The sequence below is a fragment of the Talpa occidentalis genome, unplaced genomic scaffold, assembly GCF_014898055.3.
Source record: "Talpa occidentalis isolate TD23 unplaced genomic scaffold, MPIMG_talOcc4v2.1 talOcc4.2, whole genome shotgun sequence".
Classification (NCBI taxonomy): domain Eukaryota; kingdom Metazoa; phylum Chordata; class Mammalia; order Eulipotyphla; family Talpidae; genus Talpa; species Talpa occidentalis.
In genome coordinates, this window is record NW_023602073.1 from 110704605 (window position 1) to 110725714 (window position 21110).

At 39.2% G+C, this 21110-nt stretch overlaps 1 protein-coding gene across 3 annotated transcripts; it reads right to left on the reverse strand.

The window, feature by feature from the left end:
- Window position 1: 1 nt before the first annotated feature.
- Window positions 2-20917, reverse strand: LOC119252769 (adenylate kinase 9-like). 3 transcript variants are annotated; one of them, XM_037520213.2, is made up of 9 exons: window positions 20674-20917; window positions 18722-18868; window positions 18395-18615; window positions 15324-15520; window positions 13795-13964; window positions 13475-13573; window positions 4043-4145; window positions 3072-3186; window positions 2-37 (listed from the first exon to the last, which is right to left on the reverse strand). In XM_037520213.2, exons 1-9 carry the CDS (start codon window positions 20772-20774, stop codon window positions 12-14), a joined length of 1179 nt encoding a protein of 392 aa, XP_037376110.1. In that variant the 5' UTR covers window positions 20775-20917; the 3' UTR covers window positions 2-11. The 3 variants fall into 3 exon arrangements, with proteins under 3 accessions (XP_037376110.1, XP_037376108.1, XP_037376109.1); XM_037520211.2 differs by lacking the exon at window positions 2-37 and adding an exon at window positions 1757-2469 and having other exon boundaries at window positions 20674-20915; XM_037520212.1 differs by lacking the exons at window positions 2-37; window positions 20674-20917 and adding exons at window positions 1757-2469; window positions 19709-19899.
- Window positions 20918-21110: the final 193 nt, after the last annotated feature.

Consider the following 21110-nt stretch of genomic DNA (forward strand, 5'->3'; position numbering starts at 1 on the left):
ATCTTTGAAGGCTATGATGGATAGCTGAAAACTGCAACTGAAAGAAATAACGATCCAAGACTCATGACTCAAAGAGTTTTGAGGGGAATGCAAGAATAATTGACTATGCTCAATGCCAAAAGCCAATTTTATATGGACTATGAAGCACTTTCTAGGGATTTTATTGCACTAATTCAGCAGTGCTCCAGTTTCCAGGCCCTGCATCTCTTGCGCTACATAGTGGTGGATGTTATATGTCACTTATATTTTTATCTCCTGCTCTAGAATGGGAGAATTCCTTGTAAATACACATGAGTATATATTCCTGGCTGATAGATTTGGTGAATTTATGGGTTTATTAATTCCTGGAATGCCTTTCACCTTGTCATTAGAATGTCAGTTTTTATCTATTTCTCTAATTTTTATCTGCCTAGATTCCAAAAGATTCCTTTAAATCAGATATTATCCCTTTAAGAATTCTTCCCTGAACCACCCAAAATTAAGGACTCTCAGGTTTCATGGATATACCTTTACTTAGGCCTTCATTTGTAAAAGCAGATTCAACCAAACAACCAAACAAAAAATCACCTACACTGGACAAAGGCATGCATATGTAAAAGGTGTTTTACAGTCTTCAGTTTTTCAGTATTCCCTTATTCTTGAACACATCATATTATTTCCGTATTCCTTCCCTTTATAATTGAATGCATGGAAAACTTTGTTAAATGAATTGAGAGTAAAATAAAATATATTAATAAAATTGAAAATGTTTAAAAACTACAATACTTACTCAGGGAAGAAATTTAGGGTTCTTAGACACTCAGAATGTTCTTTCATTGTATTTGGGGTAATTTATAATAATATGCAAGAATAATTTCTAAACAATGGGGTGATTTCAATAAGAAATTTTAGAATTATATATATTTTTCTTTCCCATTGCTGAAATGCTAATTCTGTCAGTGACAGATTGCTTGACCTAATTTGCTGGGAAAAAACAACTTGGTAACATTAATGGTGAGGGGTAAGTGCATATGAGAGGGATGGTCACTGGCTCCAAAGAGATTTTCTTGAGAAACAATTTTTGTACTCTAAAGCATACACACATGCGCATGCACATACACACACACACACAAAGTAACTGTGTGACGGTTGTATTGATTGACTTGATAAAAAGGTGAATATTTCATAAAATATACTATGTCAAATCACATTGTATATGTTTAAAATACATAATTTTGTCATTTATGTCTTAATAAAGCTGGGAAAAAGGAGCTAATTGACTCATTTTCAGAGATTAAGAAACATTCTCAGAGAAACTGAGATTTGCCTAGTTACACTCATTTTTGATTTTTGAAGAGTCACTCTTACTATTTCACATTTTAGTTTTTATGTTGCTGCTGAAAAATGGCTACTCTTATTTTTTAAATCTCATTAAAATTTAATTTCATAAGTTTTCATCTAGCGTGTACTTCTTTTTTGTCTTATACATTTATTGTGTGTGTGTACACTTTTATTTTTTAAAATATTGTTTTTTTTATTTTTTACATCATTGTCCATCTTTAAACAATATTTGCTTCCCCCCACCCACTCAGGTGTAGTCCCCACAGAGTTCCCTTCACCAATGCACCTGTGCACCATCACCTCAGTCCCCTGTGCTCCTCCCTCCCTCCCTCTGATCCCTCTCCCGCCTCCTCCCCTGCAGGATGTCTCTGATTTATAATTGTCTGGCTTACTTTAATACTCAGGAAAAACAGGCAACCATTTAAGTTATCTCAAAATTCATTTATTTTGTGGGGAAAATAATGAAGTGTCTTACATTTAAAAGTTTGCTAACAACTCCTATATGAAAAGTATAATCAATATTTCTGTTTATTTACATCACCATTAACTTTCTTTCTTGAAGCTTTCTAACAATAAATTGGTAGCTTTCTTGAGCAGAAACTGACTTTTCTACTGAAAATGTTAAAGAGGAAAAGGAACAATAGCTTTATTACATACATTAAGTTATATATTCTAAATGGAGTTCTAAATGGAATAACTATTTTGTTAAAGTATGAAAGATCAGGCTATGAGGAACAAACTTTAAAATGATGTTAAATGTGTGCTTATGAAAGAGCACGCCTTCCTGCCTGGCAGGGCTTTGAGTCTGTTTGAAGGCTGGCAGACTCAAAATGAAGTGCTACTTCATTCAGGAGGGAAAAACACATCAGAGGGGATCAGATCTTCAATCTACTTCCTTTTATCTCTTTCAGATAACTTGAGATTCTGGTTGCAGTTACCAAGCAAGCTATTCATTAGCTGGGTCTATATTTCTGAGAGAGACAAAGGTCTGTAATTTATGATCAAAGTCAATGGCTCTAAACTGAGGTTCCTTGTATTTTTTAGTCATCTTGGCACTCAGGTAAGTGATGAGTTCACATCTCTCTAAAAACAGCTCCATCTTCCTCTTGTACTTTTTTCTTGAATATTCAGAACCTTTGGGATTAAAGGCTGTAGAAAATTTCACAGAACTGTGAATATTTTCCGTTCGGTTAGTGAATGATAAATTAAAGACAATGTGTGAGTTGTAAGGCTATAGCTGAGAAGACATCCAAACCCCAAATAAGCTTTGGGGATTATTCTATTTTATATCATAATCACTTCTGTACCTTCCTCTGTGGCATGAATTATTGAGAGCTGACGGTATTACTCATAGTTCCTGCTTTAAGAATTAGAAAACCAGGGCCTCCCTGGTGGCGCAGCGGTTGAACGCTGGGCTGTGAATCTGGCCGCAGGCTCTGCGGCGCCGGTTTGATCCCGGGCTGCTACCCGGCCTCCAGAGGAGTGTCCCGCATAGCGCGCAGACCTCTCCCCTCAGCAGCGTACTTCGGTCCTTCTGCCTGCTCTGCTCCCCACTCTGGCTCTGGTGAATTCTCTCACCCTCCCGCGCTTCTGACTGTACCCCGTGCTTGTATAAATAAATGAATGAATAAATAAATCTTTAAAAAAATAGAAAACCAGTTTTGGATTTTCATTAAAATCTCTCTCTCTCTTTCTCTCACTCTCTCTCTCCCCCTACCCCCCCCACCAGCATATCATTAAAAAGGACGTACCTTTTAGATGAAATGCTATAAATAGTAGCACAGATCTTCTTACACTTAAGAAAGGGAATTTGGGCTTTATGCTTCCTGCTGCATTCATTGCTTTAATCAGAGAAGTTGCCATACCCTGCAGGTAGGAAACAACTTCAGTTTGAGTTTGGTCTCTTTTCTTCTTAGCAAATAGATAAAGTGGCTATTCTTCACCTCAAATAGCCTCCAGTGGTTGTGTTTATAAAGGTGGTTAGGTGACCACTTAGCCAACAGCTAACAATAAGTTGACCTTTGAACAATGTAGAGATTAGGGGTACCAATCCCCACCCCATCCCCAGTGGAAATTCTTCATACAGTGTTTGACTCCCCCAAAACTTAAGGTCCCAAAGTTCATGCAAATAAGTGACTGGTGTGAGTTTTATTATTTTGTAAAAGTACTATATTTAGATAAATAAAAAGACTTGAGTAGATGGCTTCATCTGGATTTTGAGAAAAATCTGGGTTTGGTGGGTCAGTTTAAAGGAACTGTAATTTAGCAATCCGAGCGATGAATAAATATCTCAGAGGTAGAAACTGCACAATTCAAACTCAAAAAAGTGTTACAGACACTGAAATTCAAAATTAGGGCCAAACTACATATCCGATATAAATGATTGTATGACAATCTATTTTCTCTTCACTTTAGTGTAGATATTTGGGGATTAGCAATGGAAGCATGGACTTTTTTCTCACATTTTATTTCAGACACACAAAAAATAGGTTATGATTGAATTTACAGCTTCAAATTAAGAAAAAAAAATCTCTGCCTTGAATTTTATTGGTACCAAAATAAGAAAAAAAAATTATTGTTAAGGAAGAATTGTACTGTTCTTATACACACACACACACACTCTCTCTCTCACACACACAAATACATACAATATCATGTATCCCAGAATCTGTTTATTTTTTGGGGAAAATTGTAAAGTGTCTCATGTTCATGAATCACTAACCTGCTCCAGATACCCAGGCAAAGGAAGACTAGTAAGAGGTACTGGTTCCTTTAATGGAGGAAGTTTATGTGGAAGCTTCTGGTCCCAGTATTTCAGCGGAAATCTAAGAACACAAAGTTCGTTTGATAGATGTTCTCAAAAAATACTCACTGTATATCTATGGGAATGTAGATATAAAGCGGTAATTAAAAGGTGGTGATCATAAGGTAACTTATAGGAATATTGATCTAAGCTGTTCACCTGGGACTCTTAAAAAAAGAACAAAATTAAAAAAATAAATCAATCAAATAAAACAAGATGAAAATAAACTCTTGGATTATGAGAACCAAATGGTGGTTGCCAGAATGAAAAGGGGGTGGGGGGGCAGACCAGGCGTGCAGGGGAGCGCGTCACCGGCACCGGCATTTTGCAGCAGGGACCCTTCTTGCTGGAGACTGTGTGAACCCAGCAGAAGGCTCACCGAGGAGACAGAGGTTAAGCTGGGAGGCTTGCCCACACCGGGCACCTTCTAGCCTGCAGTTCCAGCCCAGAGGGGAGCAGCACCCACCGCTGGGGCAGACCGGGCGTGCAGGGGAGCTCGTTCCCGCATCACCATTTTGCAGCAGGGACCTTTCTTGCTGGAGACTGTGTGCACCAGCAGAAGGCTCACCAAGGAGACAGAGGTAAGCTGGGAGGCTTGCCCATGCTGGGCGCCTTCTAGCCTGCAGTTCAGCCCAGAGGGAGCAGCACCCACCGCTGGGGCAGACCGGGCGTGCAGGGGAGCGCGCACCGGCATTTTGCAGCAGGGACCCTTCTTGCTGGAGACTGTGTGAACCCAGCAGAAGGCTCACCGAGGAGACAGAGCAGGGACCTGTCTTTGCTGGAGACTTGTGAACCCAGCAGAAGTTCCCCAGAGGAGCCAGTGGTGAGCTGGGAAGGTCGCCCAAGATGCCGGCCAGTACCAGCAACACAGTGTCACAAGGAATACGGCAAATTAGAAAACAGGCAGTAGGGAGTAGAAAAACAACATGCAACCCAGCAACTCCTCAGCAAAATAGCACACCACAAAAAGAAAACCATCTACCAGATTGCAACGACAGTAACTTGGAAGAACTTCTGAGCCTTCCAGATAGAGAATTTAAAATTGCTGTGATTAAAAAACTGACAGAAGTCATAAAGGAAAACAATGATAAGGGGAAAATAATTAATGACCAGAAGAATGAAATTGAGTCCCTAAAGAGGGAAGTAAAAGAAATGCAGGAGATCAAAGAATTAATGGAGACGCTAAAGAACTCTGGGAAAAGCAGTGAAAGCAGAATAGATGAAATGGAAGAACGAATAAGTACTCTTGAAGACACAGAAATAAAAAGAACTAAAACAGAAAAGGAAGGAGAAGTACGAAGGAAAAAGACCGAAGAAAGACTTCGGGAACTATCTGACTCCATGAGGAAAGGAAATATAAGAGTTATAGGAATCCCAGAAGGAGAGGAGAGAGATGTAGGAACAGAGAAAATATTCATGGATATAATTGAAGAGAACTTCCCAAACGCTAAGAAGGATCTGAAAATTGATATACAAGAAGCAAGAAGAACACCAAACTTCCATGACGAAAGGAAAAATACAGCAAGACACATAATAGTAAAGCTCCCAAGAATCCAAGACAAAGAAAAAATAATGAAACTAACAAGAGGGAAGAAACAGATAACATTCAAAGGGAAACCAATCAGACTGACATCAGACTTCTCTGAAGAAACACTACGGGCAAGGAGAGAGTGGAGGGACATAGTCAACAGACTCCAAGAAAACAGATGCCAACCAAGAATACTCTATCCCGCAAAGCTCTCCTTCCTCTTTGAAGAAAGAATATGGACCTTCCCAGACAAACAGAAACTCCGGAATTTCATTGCGACTAAACCCCACTCCAAAAAATACTACAAGGAGTCCTAAAGCCAGAACCTCAGAGGGACGAATAACAACAAAAGAAGGCCAAAGAAAGTTATTAAAAGAATAAATAAATAAAATCAAAGGAAAGACAAACACAATGGCAAATACAGATGCTAACATATCAATACTAACTCTAAATGTAAATGGACTAAACTCTCCAATAAAAAGACACAGAGTTGCAGGCTGGATTAAGAAACAAAACCCAACCTTTTGCTGTCTCCAGGAAACACATTTAGCTGCAAAAGATAAAAATAGACTCAAAGTTAAAGGATGGAAAACAATTCTACAAGCAAATGGACCAAAAAAGAAGGCAGGAACAGCTATACTCATATCAGATAAAACAGATTTCAAACTTAAAAAGATAAAAAGAGACCCCAGTGGTCATTACATTATGATCAAGGGGATAATACTTCAAGAAGAAATAACACTCATTAACATATATTCACCAAACGAAGGAGCACCAAAATATATCAGACAACTATTGGCATCTCTGAAAACAGACATCAGAGAAAACACATACGTAGTGGGAGACTTCAACACACCACTATCAACAATGGATAGATCAACAAGACAAAAAATAAGTAAAGACACTAAAGCTCTAAATAAGGATCTAGAGTGCTTAGGCTTAACAGACATATATAGAACACTAAACCCAAAAAAATCTGAGTATACATTTTTCTCAAGCGCACACGGATCATTCTCTAGGATCGATCATATACTGGGGCACAAGACAAACATCAACAGATACACCAAGATTGAAATCATACCAACCATCTTTTCTGACCAAGAAGGCATCAAACTAGAAATAAACCATAAAGAGAAGGCAAGGTATTCTCCTACCTCGTGGAGATTGAAACCCACACTACTGGAAGTCCACTGGACTAATGAGATCAAAGAAGAAATTAAAAAATTCTTTGAATTGAATGACAAGGAGGACACCAATTTCCTAAATGTATGGGATGCAGCAAAAGCAGTAATAAGAGGAAAATATATAGCAATAGATGCTCACATCAAGAAACAAGAAAGAACTCAAAGAAACAACCTAATCTCGAAACTCAAAGATCTAGAAAAAGAACAACAAAAAAGCCCCAAAACCAGTAGAAGAAAAGAAATAATAAAAACCAAAGCAGAAATAAATGAAATCGAAACTAAAAAAACAATCCAAAAGATCAATGAAACCAAGAGCTGGTTCTTCGAAAAAATAAATAAAATAGATAAACCCCTTGCCAGGCTCACAAGGGCAAAAAGGGAGAAAGCACAAATAAATAGGATAATAAATGAAAGAGGAGAAATCACAACAGACACAGCAGAAATCAAAAGAATTATTAATAACTACTATGAACAGTTATATGGAAACAAGTTTAACAATCTAGAAGAGATGGACAAATTCCTACAACTCTACAATCACCAAAGCTAGATAAAGAAGAAATAGAACACCTAAACAGACCAATTACAATTAGTGAAATTGAAATGGTAATCAAAAACCTCCCCAAAAACAAAAGCCCAGGACCTGATGGATTTACAAATGAATTCTACCAAACATTCAGAGACGAATTGGTACCTATCCTTCACAAACTCTTCCAAAAAATTGAGAAGGAAGGTATAATACCTAACACGTTCTATGAAGCCAACATTACACTAATACCAAAACCGAACAAGGACAATACAAAAAAAGAAAACTATAGGCCAATCTCCCTAATGAACACTGATGCAAAAATCCTCAATAAAATTTTAGCTATCAGAATCCAACAGTGTATCCATAAGGTAATTCACCACGACCAAGTAGGATTCATTCCAGGGACACAAGGATGGTTTAACATCCGAAAATCAATCAACGTTATCCAACACATCAACAAAAAGAAATATAAAAACCATATGATAATATCAATAGATGCTGAGAAAGCTTTCGACAAAGTGCAACACCCATTCATGATAAAAGCCCTTGAAATTCTTGGGATACAAGGAACGTACCTCAACATCATAAAGGCCGTATATGACAAGCCAACAGCCAGTATCATTCTCAATGGTGAAAAGCTGAAAGCAATTCCATTAAGATCTGGAACAAGACAAGGATGTCCACTTTCACCACTGCTTTTCAATATAATACTGGAAGTCCTAGCCAGAGCAATAAGACAAGAGAAAGACATCCAAGGAATCCAAATAGGAAAAGAAGAAGTCAAACTATCACTCTTTGCAGATGATATGATAATATACATAGAGAACCCCAAAAACTCCACAGAAAAACTAATTCAACTCATCAATCAGTTCAGTAAAGTGGCAGGATACAAAATCAACACGCAAAAGTCAGTAGCCTTCCTATACACAAACAATAAATCTGAAGAAGAAGAAATCAAAAAAACCATCCCTTTTATTATCGAAACAAAAAAATCAAATATTTGGGAATAAATCTAACAAAAGAGGTAAAGGACCTATACAAAGAAAACTATAAAACACTGTTAAAAGAAATAGAAGAAGACACAAAGAAATGGAAAGACATCCCCTGCTCATGGATTGGGAGAATAAACATTATTAAAATGGCCATCCTACCAAAAGCAATATACAGATTCAATGCTATTCCAATCAAAATTTCAATGTCATTCTTCAAAGAAATAGAACAATTATTGATGAAATTCATATGGAATCACAAAAAACCCCGAATAGCCAAAGCTCTCCTGAAAAAAAAAGAAGGGAATGGAGGCATCACACTCCCAGACTTCAAACTCTACTACAAAGCCATAATCATCAAAACTGCATGGTATTGGAGCAAGAACAGACATACAGACCAATGGAATCGAATAGAAAATCCAGAAATAAACCCACAGATTTATGGTCAACTAATCTTTGACAAAGGAGCAAAGACTATGCATTGGAGCAAAGAAAGTTTGTTCAATAAATGGTGCTGGGAAAACTGGGTCGCTACATGCAAAAGAATGAAGCTTGACCACTACCTCACACCATATACAAAAATCAACTCAAAATGGATTAAAGAACTAGACATAAGACCTGAAACCATAAAATACATAGAAGGAAATATAGGCGAAACACTACGTGATTTGCATATCAAAGACATCTTTGCAGACGCATCACCCAAAGCAGTGATAGTGAAGGCAAAGATAAACAGCTGGGACTACATCAAATTAAAGAGCTTCTGCACAGCAAAAGAGACAATAACAAAACAAAGAGAAACCCCACCAACTGGGAGAACATTTTTGCACCTAACACTAATGATAAAGGACTGATCACAAAAATCTGCAAAGAACTGATGAGACTCAACAACAACAAAGAAAATAATCCAGTCAAAAATGGACAGAGGAACTAAAAAGAAACATCTCTGAAGAGGAAATGCGAATGGCCAACAGGCATATGAAAAAATGTTCAACATCACTTGCAATCAGGGAAATGCAAATCAAAACTACCATGAGATACCATCTTACACCAGTGAGAATGGCACATATTAAAAAAACTAGCAACAACAAATGTTGGCGAGGTTGTGGAGAAAAAGGAACTCTTCTGCACTGTTGGTGGGAGTGCAAACTGGTCCAACCACTATGGAGAGCTGTGTGGAGATTTCTGGACCTACTAAACATAGAGCTTCCACAGGATCCAGCAATTCCACTCCTAGGTATTTACCCAAAGAACACAGAAACATCAATTCCAAAGAACACCTGCACCCCATGTTTATAGCAGCACTGTTTACAATAGCTAAGCTTTGGAAACAGCCCAAATGCCCAAAAATAGATGACTGGATCAAGAAGATGTGGTACATATATACCATGGAATATTACTCAGCATTCCAAAAAGATAAACACATGCAATTTGCAGCAACATGGATGACGCTGGAAGGGATCATGCTCAGTGAAATAAGCCAAAAAGAAAAAGAAAAATACCGGATGGTCTCACTCATAGCAGGGATCTAGAAAACTTAAATAAGGGACCAGGAAAATGAATAACTATAAGAAAGTGAAAATCAAAATCAACAAAAACTATGAACCAGAGACACTTTTTGGGGGGTGGGGGCGGGAGGGGAGGGATTGGGGTCAGAATGGGGGATTGCAATTGTATGGGGAATATAAAAATAAAATTTAAATTAAAAAAAAAATAAAATGAATATTAAAAAAAAAAAGGGGTGGGGAGGTAGACAAATAGAGTAAGAGGGTCAATAGTGTGGCGGTAGATGGAAAACTAAACTTTTGGTTGAGATCATAACATAGTATGTGCAGATGTGAACTACTGATATAATGCTGTATATCTGGAACATACATAATGTTATAAACCAATGCTAGTGTTACAGGGCAGGGAGAGGGGCAGCCCAAACCCCACAAACCTGCCTATTTTAAATGGGTTCTGCCATCTGCCTCATCAACACAAAACATATGAGATTTTAATGGGAAGGAACTTTAATACAACTAGGAAACAATACAGGAAAGGCAAAGAATCTAGTTTCTAAATCAAGCACCCAAAGTTACCCATCCCCTCGTGGGTAAAACTCCATCCAAACAGGATTGGCCCAGAGCAAGGCCCCAAAGCCTGCCACAAGTCTAAAGCCCCTTCCAGTGGGGACCCACAGAAAAGGGTCAGAAACAACCAGACAAGCCCAGAAGGAAAAGAGCAAAATCAAAATCAAGATAAATGCTGCCATTGTCACCTCCCCACGGGTCTCACCCACATCTGTGTCACCCAGTCCACGACCAAAAGACAAGCGCAGTTTCTTCAGGTGTCTCTAGGCTCCATGTGCCTCCTCCAGGTCTCCTTCTGGCTCTGCATCCTGCTTCCTTCCTTCCTCAGTCTCCTCTGCAGCTTCTTCTCTCCCTGCTCAGCTCCACCCTCCATTAGGGTGGGGCAGGGAACCTGGAACCTCCCCCTTTCCTGGGGACCACCCTATTACAATTTTTCCTACCAGAGAAGGTGATATAAGTGGAAAGACTGGGGCTCCTAAAAATTCATAGCCATCGATTTCACCTGGCTCTCTAGCCAGGCTTAGCTATTCTCAGTTCAATTTTTTTCACATCGATTATATAAAACTTCACTATTCTTCTCAAATTGCTAATTCTCCCAAGTCACCCCTTACACAGATGCTATGATACACAAAAAGAAGCCATCACAATGGAATGTCCTCACTGCTCATCACAAGCAGAGGCACACACATGCTTCTCTTTCCATGGCTGACCTTACTTCCCACCCACGATCAGTCCCTACCCATACTTAGACCCCTGCTACCCCCTCTTTCCAGAGAGGGCATCTTCTTTTAAAAGATTTATTTTTATTTGTGCATACAAAAACTGGGGTGTAGGCCAGAGGTGCAGGGGTAGGCACGAGAGGATTCACCAGAGACAGAGTGAGGAGCAGAACAGGCGGATCTACTGAAATACACTGCTGAGGGGAGCAGCAGGCAAGACAGGAGAGGTCTGCTGCATCATGTGAGTTAGCTCCCTGGCCTGGAAACGTGCTGCAGTAGCTTCATAGTGCTGTGACGTAACCCTTTGTACCACCAGGGAGGCCCAGAGAGAGACCCTTACTCCCCAATTTCTCTCTTTTCTGTCTCTCTGGCATCATGTTTTTTAACTGAATCTTTCCCAGGCATTTAAATATGCTCATACCTCCCCCACTGGAAAAAAAAATGAAAGACCACTTCATTCCTTCAATCCTATATCACTTCCAGCAACTAACGTCTCTTCTATTTTTACAGTTAAACTTCCTTAAACAGTGCGTGTCTCTAGTGATGACAAACTACTACACAAACTACTACAGAGATGATTTGATCCACATATTTAAAATTTTTTTGTATCAGTCAAAAGTGGCTTAAAAGTCAGGATAGGGCCCTCCCTGGTGGCACAGGGAAAATTAAGGACAGTGCTATCAAGCTATCACCAGCCCCTGCAGCACAAGTTCAATCCCCGGCGAGGGAGCTACCCACATGGCACAGCAGACCTCTCCTGTCTAACCTGCTGCTCCCCTCAGCAGTGTATTTCAGTCAGTCTGCCTGTTCTGTTCCCCACTCTGTCTCTGGTGAATCCTCTCAACCCTGCACCTCTGGCCTGTACCCCAATTCTTGAACACATAAATAAATAAATCTTAAAAAAAAAAAGCCAGGATAACTTCTTGTGAACAACAGGATTGTCTGGTTGTGACTGCCTCACTGCTGCTCCTTCATCTGGGGCAAGGGTGATCCAGTTTACAGTAGTTTACCTTTGTTTCATATCCAGTAGTTTCCCTCAAGCATTTCATTCCCTTTGTCACAAAGGACCTGTGCAACCTCTGGGCTAATTATGGCAAGGTCTTACATTCACCTCATATCTACACCTCTGCACTCTGTAATTGCTTCCATCACCTCACTCTACTGAAACAAACCATTCTTGCCACAATCACCAATGAGCTGAGCTAAATCTGACATTCTTTTCAAATCTTGTCTTGCTTGACCTCTAAGCAGCATGTAAGCCTGTTGGTCAGGCCCTCCTAGACTCTCTCCTTCTCCCCTCTTTACTCTTTTTTCACTTAAGTGGAATTCTTCTTTTTCACTCTCCTGTGTAAGCTCTCCTGTCATTTTTGTGTTGGTCTTTCCCAGGACTGGTCCTCAGCCTGTAGCTTTACCCACACCGCTCTTCATGTGTGATCTCAAACATGCTATCTCATTTGAACAGGATTCTTGTAGCTGGTGTTCCTGCCTCCAGCCCATCATCAACACTCTAGCAATGGTCTCTCTCTGAAGAAAATTTGATTATAACATCCAAAAGCAGTCAGTGTCTTCATACTGCTTTTCGGATCAAGTTGAAATGTTATGGTGACTGTAACTGACGATCCATATGCTCACCATATCTACTTCTTTTGGCCCTTTCTATCTCCACAGCATATTAGAGCCAGTGGAATTTCTTACAGTCCTGTGATACCTTGGTCTGGGTTCCCTTTTAAGGCCCTCTTTCCCTTCATGTAGTTAATTCCTAATTCTCCTTTAGATCTTCTCTAACAGGAAATTCAGACTGTTGACCCCTCTCTCAGAACTCTGGGCATTTTCCCACCCTAAAGCCCTCACATCCTGTTGTTATTAGGTTCCAAAGGTCTGTCTTAACCTGAAGTTATAGACTCATCATCAGATGAGTATGTATGTATATATGTGTATGTATGCATATTTGTGTGTGTGTGTGTATGTGTGTATACACATATCTATTTCCCAGTGTGGCAGATTGAACAAAAAAAATTCAGTAAATATTTATGACAGTGGGGTTTCCCTGTTGGTGCAGGCAGTTGATCGCCGCGCAGTGAAGCTGTCCACAGCCTCTGCAGCGCGGGTTCAATTCCTGCTGGCCAGAGAGAATCCCACAGGGCGCAGCAGACCTCTCCTGTCTCGCCCGCTGCTCCCCTCAGCGGTGTATTTCGTCAGTCTGCCTGTTCTGTTCCCCGCTCTGTCTCTGGTGAATCCTCTCACCCTCCTTCACATCTGGCCTGTACCCCAGTTCTTGTATATATAAATAAAAAAATCTTTAAAAAAATATTTATGACAGTGAAAGGTCTCACCTCAAAAATTTCTCGAGTTTTTCTCTACTTTCACAAATATATATATGATCACGATATTCTAAAGCATAGTTAATGTTACCAGGTACTAGGGCTTCATATCTGAAATACAAAAAAAAAATTCTATTGTATAATTCATATGTAGGACTATTAAATAAAATGCCAACAATGTTCTATTTTTCTACCTATGCAAATTAAGGAATAAATAGAACATTTTCCAATTAAATATTAGTGACCTTTTAACTAAAAGGTTAGAGATCTTCTATGAACCACTTATTCTGAGTAGGGATTCCACCTTGTACTTCCCCAGGGCAAGGACTTGCCTTTGTTTTCCATCCTGGTAGGTCACAGGACAGTAGCCCTGGAGCTCAGCACACTTAGGGAATCGACTCTTCAACTCTGACAGTGTCAGCTTTTTGGGCATCATGTTGGCAGATGGGAGTGGATGAGGAGCTAATGGAGGCACATATAATTCTGGGTTCTCCAAAAATTTCTAAAAAAAGGATTTAAAAAAAGGATCATATAAGGATTACAGCAGCAAAATCATTTAAAAAAAGGAAGACTATGTCAATCAAAAATCTACTGAGGCTCTCCTGCTACACTCCCCATTTCCAGTATCAAGGTTGGCCTTTTGATGCATCTGAGAGCTGCAATTCTCACTACAGTAACTGCTCCCCTGGTTGGCAGTTCATTTATTCAAAAGTGATCACATCTAAGGTCTCTCTCCTAATCTCAGTCACTCATCCATTCATACAAAAATATTTGTTGAGCTCCTACTACATGCCAGGCGCTGGAGAGTGTACCATCACCTGCCTGCCTGTTTTCCTGTCCAATAGGGTCATTAACTAGTTGGGTGCCCTTTGCAGATGAGTTAACATCTCCAGCTTCAGTTATCACTCTGTAAAATGGAAAGGACAGATGATTTCTGTCACTTCCAGTTTTAAAATTCTGTGATTACCATTTAAATTAGCAGGAAGAAATAAAAGTCTCCTTAATAATGTCATCAAAAACTTCTGTTTATTCAGAGGAAAATAAAATGTTCAGAGGCATCTGATTAGTTTCAACAACCTCTTTATATTATCAAATTATGGACATTATAATATCAGAATAAATCTGTATTCTGTTCCATTTAACAGGACTGTATAAGGTTTACAGGGATTGTAGATAGAACATTTTTAAAATCACAGGGAGACACAAGTAATTTTTTGCTTCATTTCTACTAATTTTGACTTCAACTTCCTTTTTCAGCACCTTTGGACACCCATCTGTGGGCTGAGCCCCAATGCTCATCATCCCCTCTACTGGTGGAGCTCATTGTTGGGTCTTCCTATCTGTTGAACTAGCCCAAGTCAAGGACCTATCACTGACCCTGAATTTCTCTTTTGTGCCAAAATATGTCCTGGGGGGCCTCCCTGATTGTGCAAGGGGTTAAATGTCAGCACTATGAAGCTATTGGCAGCCATTGCAGCATGAGTTCAATCCCCAGCCATGGAGCTAAACCACATGGTGCATCAGACCTCCCCTCAGCAGTGTGTTTCAGTCAATCCACCTGTTCTGTTCCCCACTCTGTCTCTGATGAATCCTCTCACCCCCTACACCTCTGGCCTGTACCTCAGTTCTTGTATACATAAATAAATCTTTAAAAACAAAACAAAACAAAATATGTCCTGGGAGGCAGCATCAGGACTGACTTCTGAATTGCTTCATTGGTTCCAGAGTCACATGCTCCAATAATGGGGCTGCTGACCCAAAGTTCCTGGGTATTCCTATCTGTGTCCACCCCTTCTTTAATGAATCAAGAGACAGGCATTTTCTTCTTCTAGCTAACCATTTTGACTTAGGAACAACTTACGTTCAGTTTTTCTTGAGAACTCATTTTATAATAGTGCCCTCTGAACTCAGCTGCAAATTCCAAGGACTCAGTTTCCGAGCAATCAATTAATTCATATGATTCTGCCAGGCTGACAGGGCAGAACTGTCCAAATTCGCCCAGGCGAGAAGCAAGCTCTTCAGGTGTGATACATAACTTGTCAATGTGGGCAGCTTTTCCTGTAATCAACATATTAGCTATTATATGTCTTCATTCTTTTTAACAAGGATGTTAAAAATTAAAATAACTGAAATTACACAAATGCATACATATTGTAGGTTCCAAACAATGGAGTAAAGAGTTTCTCTGACATCTTTCCATACTAATTTGTATGACTTACCTAATTATTTCTAATTGACATGTAGTATTCTAGTGTATAATGATACTTACAGCCACCCAAGAGAAGGGAAGAAACATTTCCCCCCTAGGTGTGCCCTAGAGATTTAAACAAGAGAGTAACATAATTTTTTCAATGGACTGGTTCAAGGATTTTCTCCCAATATTCCAAAGTAATATGGTATAGGGAATAAAGTTACTTTTTAAATACATTTAGCTATAAGAAGTAAATTTTGACACTAATCAATATGTTTTACTAATGGTCCCTTTCACCAGTGACAAGTTTTGCCTTTTTGTTGTTCTTATTATTATGTCTAACAAGGTCTTAGATTAATTATGAAATTATGAAGCAGAAAGTTATTGTTTGGTTTGTTTTGGGACAATGTAAATTTACTAAATTTCTCCTGAGGATAGAAATGATCTCATGTGAGGTGTATTGTTACAGATCTATAATCCCTTACCTGAGACTCTAGGGACTAGATTTTTTGGCTAATTCAAAATATTTTAGATTTTAGAATTATATCACACTCTCATAGAGTTTATGGCATCTATGGCATTAAATTTGTCATCTATGACATAAATTTATCTAATGAAAGAGGATGATTCTTCCTTATTCACCAAGGTGTGTAAAGATGATAAATAGTCTAGTGTCTGCTCATTACAAATTTTGCCCTCCCCCAAATGACTTAAGAATAAACTTTTAGAGGTTTTCAGTAACACAAGTCAGAAGATGGACCTGGGCCTCCCTGGTGGTGCAAGGTGTTAAGCATCTCACTATGAAGCAATCCACAGCCTCTGCAGCATGAGTTCAATCCCAGGCAGGCCAAGGAGCAACCCACATGGCTCAGCAGACTTCTCCTGACTCGCCCACTGCTCCCCTCAGCAGTGTATTCAGTCAGTCTGCCTGTTCTGCTCCCCACTCTGTCTCTGGTGAATCCTCTCACCCCCTGCATCTCTGGCCTGTACCCCAGGTCTTGTATGTATAAATAAATAAATCTTTTTTAAAAAAAGAAGATGAACCTTCCTCAATGACTGGGCATCAAGGTGGTACATTCCTCTGATACTAAATACCATACCCATCTCCCAAAAAGGCTGGGTCTAGACCTGAAAAGAGGATGGCTAAAGCCAAACTTGAAGAAGGTTCCACCATGCAATCCCACCACAGTTATGTTTTTAAATAGGGAGTGGGGAGGAAGAAGGAGCACACACAAAATAAAGCCATCTTTATTAACTGGCATTCCTTCAAGCAATAGTAATAAGTCAGACATTTAAAAAGCACTGGTTTCTTGGCTGTTGCCCTCCATTCACCTCTTGAAATAAAGAATCATCAGTGTGGAATTAGCACCATTTCTAAAGGGTCTTTAGGATTTAATTTGGTAGAGCACAGGGTTTTCCAAATGGTAAAATCAAAGACTCGAGAGAATCAACCCAGGACTACAAATCCCATTGTTACTTCAGGGTCCCCCAAGGAAGGCCTCTATCCTTGAATACAGACTACATCATTAAGTTCCAGTCTTCTCTGAAAAGTTCAGATCCTGGGTAAGATCTCCTGAATATCTTTGCATTCTATTTCCAGAATCAAGAGCAGGTTTCCTAAGGTAGCATTTAAGACAAAATGTCTGGGAACTTTACCAAATGTTGCCACACAAAATTCTTGTCACTTTACATCTTCAATTACCCTACTAATCTGAGAATAAGGCAGATCATGCCTCTGTTACTGTAGCATGTAGATCACTGGGGATCACCAGGTGAATGGATCTAGCCTGGCTCCAGCAGTCTCTTACATGCCCATCTGGCGGTGGTCACTCCCTGAGTAATCTTCCCCCCCAGGTGTGGGCTGGCCAAGTAGCCTCCGTCTAAGGGACAGAACATAGCAAAAGTGATTGGATGTCACTTTCAAGACTAGGTTACTGTTACGGGTTGAGCTGTGTCTCCTCAAAGGATATGCTGAAGTTCTAATCCCCCAGCACATGAGGATATGACCTTAGTTGGAAATAGAGTCTAACAGACAAAAAGACAAACAAAGACATAATGTAATTGAAGATTTTCTTCAACATGTTGCTTCCTCATGCCTTAATATATTTTCTTCATGGTTTCCAAAGGTAAATAAAGTCATTAAATAGAAAACTGTCTGACACCCGCAGGTAAATTCTTTGGAGTTCTCACTCTTTTTAGAGAAAACAGATGAAGATAACTTTCCTTCTATTTTACATATTTTTGGAGAAAAAAATTTTATTTTTGGAGAAAAATAAAAAAATTATCAGAATATGTAATACATAATCCAACATTTCCTTTCATGGATCCCAAATATAGATGGAGACACTTTATGTTTAAGTTAAAAAATTTTAAATAAATTCAATATTTATAAAGCATAATGAGTGTGTCACTCCACAGGCCACTGCCCTCAGATCTACAATTTTTGAAACAAGCTTCTTACCTGGCATTCCAAACACTATAAACTGTCCTAGTGGGAGACCATGTGTAATCTAAAAACTAAGCTCACACAGGCATTCAATAAATGATAGGTTGAGGAGCAACAGTCATTTATTAGAACAAATATACATGCCACTATAATTGGATAGTAGTATATACTTAAATACTGATTAAAATTGTGGGAACAAATGTTTAAATTGAATGATTTATGAAAACATGAATCAGGCATGAATAAACTTTAAATTGATATTTTATTCCATCCCAACAGTTCAATGTTTTCTTACCTGCTTTTATTCTTTCCAGATATTTCTGTATATAACTATTCACCATATGAATTTTCTTAATGACTTCATTCCATACCCACCATTTGCTGTGGAATCCATCAATCACATACCAGTTCTGATGCTGTTTTTCATAATATTGCTTAATTTCATCAACATTTTTGTTGTAGCTTGAGTTCCTGACAGCTATAATCTGTGCACTGTTGTGTAATGGGTAAGGCAAACTGGAGAGAAAAAGAGAAGGGATGGAAAACAGCTCTTAGAACATACTGTTTTCACTAGATGACTAAAATTCACTTCTTTTACTACTGTTTTCATCACATACATTACCTTGGTCCCTTGTTTTTTTCCAGGAGCAGTCTTTTGAAAATCTCTTTGGAAGGCACATCCAACTCAAAGATGATCATTGGGATGATGGACCTGGCTTCCAAGATACTCACTTGAGAGTAAGTTACAGGGTATCCATCAATGACAGCACTAACAAGGAGAAAAGTGAAAATAAAAGCTCCAAATTTCTTTTCTCTCAAAGCTTCCCTCTTGTCTTTCAGAATCAGTAATTTTTTTAGCAGTAGCCCCAAGCTAATCAGCAACTTGATTTCTGTTCTTTGTGATTCACCCTCTACTTAGAGATATTTTAAACCTCAGTCAGTCCAAGGGCGAGAAGAAGGGCAGCATATATATGAACACAGCTCTGAATTTGTACATTTAGCATCCCAAGGCAGGTCTTGGCAGAATTCAAGAGAGAACGCACATCATACCTTGAACACTATATTAGTATTCAATTGGTGCTGTTATTCTAAGCATGACAGCAGTGGAGAGTTTAGGCTTTAGAAGCAGACAGACTTATATTTGAAACTCAGTTTGACTTGATGTCTTTCTGAATTTCAGTTTTCAGGGGAAATTACGTTTAATTTAGAGTTGCCTTAAAGATTGTAGATCAGGTATGTAAAGCAACTATAGTAGGACCTGGCACAATCAATAGTATTTTAGTAAGAGATTAAGCAAATATGGAAAAAACCGTGCTCTAAACTTGTTCTAAACTTTCACAGTAAAGTTCTATGAGGAGGCTGGGAGTCTCAAAAGGGAGATATAGAGTTATGAGAAGACTCCCAAGAGTCTTCATCATTTCATCAGGACCAGCATGCCTCTGGGCAGAAAGGATGGTGAATTGTGAGGGTGTCACTGTCAAACTGAGAGAAGTAAAAGCCATCTACAAATTCTGGGATGAGTGGCCCCCAAAGTCAGGAAGCTCACTCTGCGATGGGAGCAAGGTGGGCACATTGGCTGCTGGTTGGGCTAAGTCACAGGATACCCTACCTCAATGCTTTCCAGCCAAGTCTCCAGGTACTAGCTTTAAGTGCCATGGCTGAGAGGGTTATAAATTAAGACAGCCAGAGAATGTATGGGGTGCCACTGTTGTTGTTTTAATTGGAGAGTAGTTTAACATCTCCATCTTGTGAAGTAAGGGTCACTTGAGTGGCCCTCAAGCTTAGAGAAATTCAGGGTGAGTGGAGAGTTCCAGTCTGGAACTAAAACCTTTGTGACTCAGTCAAGGTTGCCTTAATTGAGATTGCTCTTCTGCAAAGCTGAACACCAGGAAGGAAGTAACTCAATTTGCTTAAATCCCAGACACTCTGGAATCTGCTCCCCTATAACTGAAGTTAGGAGAATTGTCCAGAGATTTGATTAAGGACCTGTGGCAGGGAAGGGCAGGGTAAATTACACCTATGAGTAAATTAGGGGGATTCTAGGTCAGTGACTTGGACTCCAGAGCAGGACATTAGGTTTCACTCATTTTTATGACTTTGTGTGACCAGTGGTTGTACTGGGGTGGGGATGAGTTGGGGAATGCTTGAGTAGAGTGTAAACTAAAGAAATAATTCAAACATGAGTGCTCCTGTCCAAATTTGACATTAAGGGAGAGGCACTGCTGCCTCTGGGAACAGTGCCAGCAGAGAGCTGGCTCAGTGAGCAGCCATAACTATTGGGCCAGTTCATTTGGTCCAATTATCACTTCTGGGCTGCAGAAGTCACACCAGCTTCCTTTTGGGCTATGTACATAGCCTGGTGATTTTTAGACAACTCAGGGTTGCTGGCTCTTTTGGCTTGTTGAGCGCTCAAGTCAAGTTTTAGTTGACAGAAAATTAAAATATGTGGTCACATAGATGCTCTAGTTTGAGAAGCAGGTCACCCCTTTTACAAGAGCTTTCGAGCTTTAAAGTATTTAAATGCCAGTGAGTAATTTCTTGAAAGATTTACCTCCTCTACCCCGGAGCACTTACCCTGCAGTATTGCATATATTTTCCATCAGAGATATTTCTAGGGCTTGAATAGCTAGTTCATCAGGTACTGTCATTCCTTTATAAAGATGCCACTTTAACATAATTGCCAGTTCTGTATCTGGTTGGTTGTTTAATATATAACGCAAAGCGCCTCCTACTGACAAATGCTTTAAGCCACAATGACTTGCCAGTTTTTGGGCAACTGAAAAACATTAAAACTTATTCCATTTCATAAATTCATCAGTTAATCTTAGGTTTATATTCTAATTAATAACATCTAATTTTCACATTCCTCAAAGAAATTTTGAAAGTTAAAATCAGTATATTTTACTGAATTAATAATGTCAAAGGTCAATCATTATTAGTATTTCAGGTATGTGGCTGATGGATCTAATTAATAAACCAACTTAATGGGTTTTAAAAAATAATTAAAACAA

Coding starts and splice junctions, on each gene's coding strand:
- LOC119252769 (XM_037520211.2), bottom strand. CDS start 20,774: ATGTTAAAGTGGCATCTTTATAAAGGAATGACAGTACCTGATGAACTA. Junction 13,965..15,323: donor GTTCTCAAGAAAAACTGAAC/GTAAGTTGTTCC, acceptor TCCTTTTTTTAG/AAATTTTTGGAGAACCCAGA. Junction 4,146..13,474: donor AAACTCGAGAAATTTTTGAG/GTGAGACCTTTC, acceptor TTGTGTTCTTAG/ATTTCCGCTGAAATACTGGG.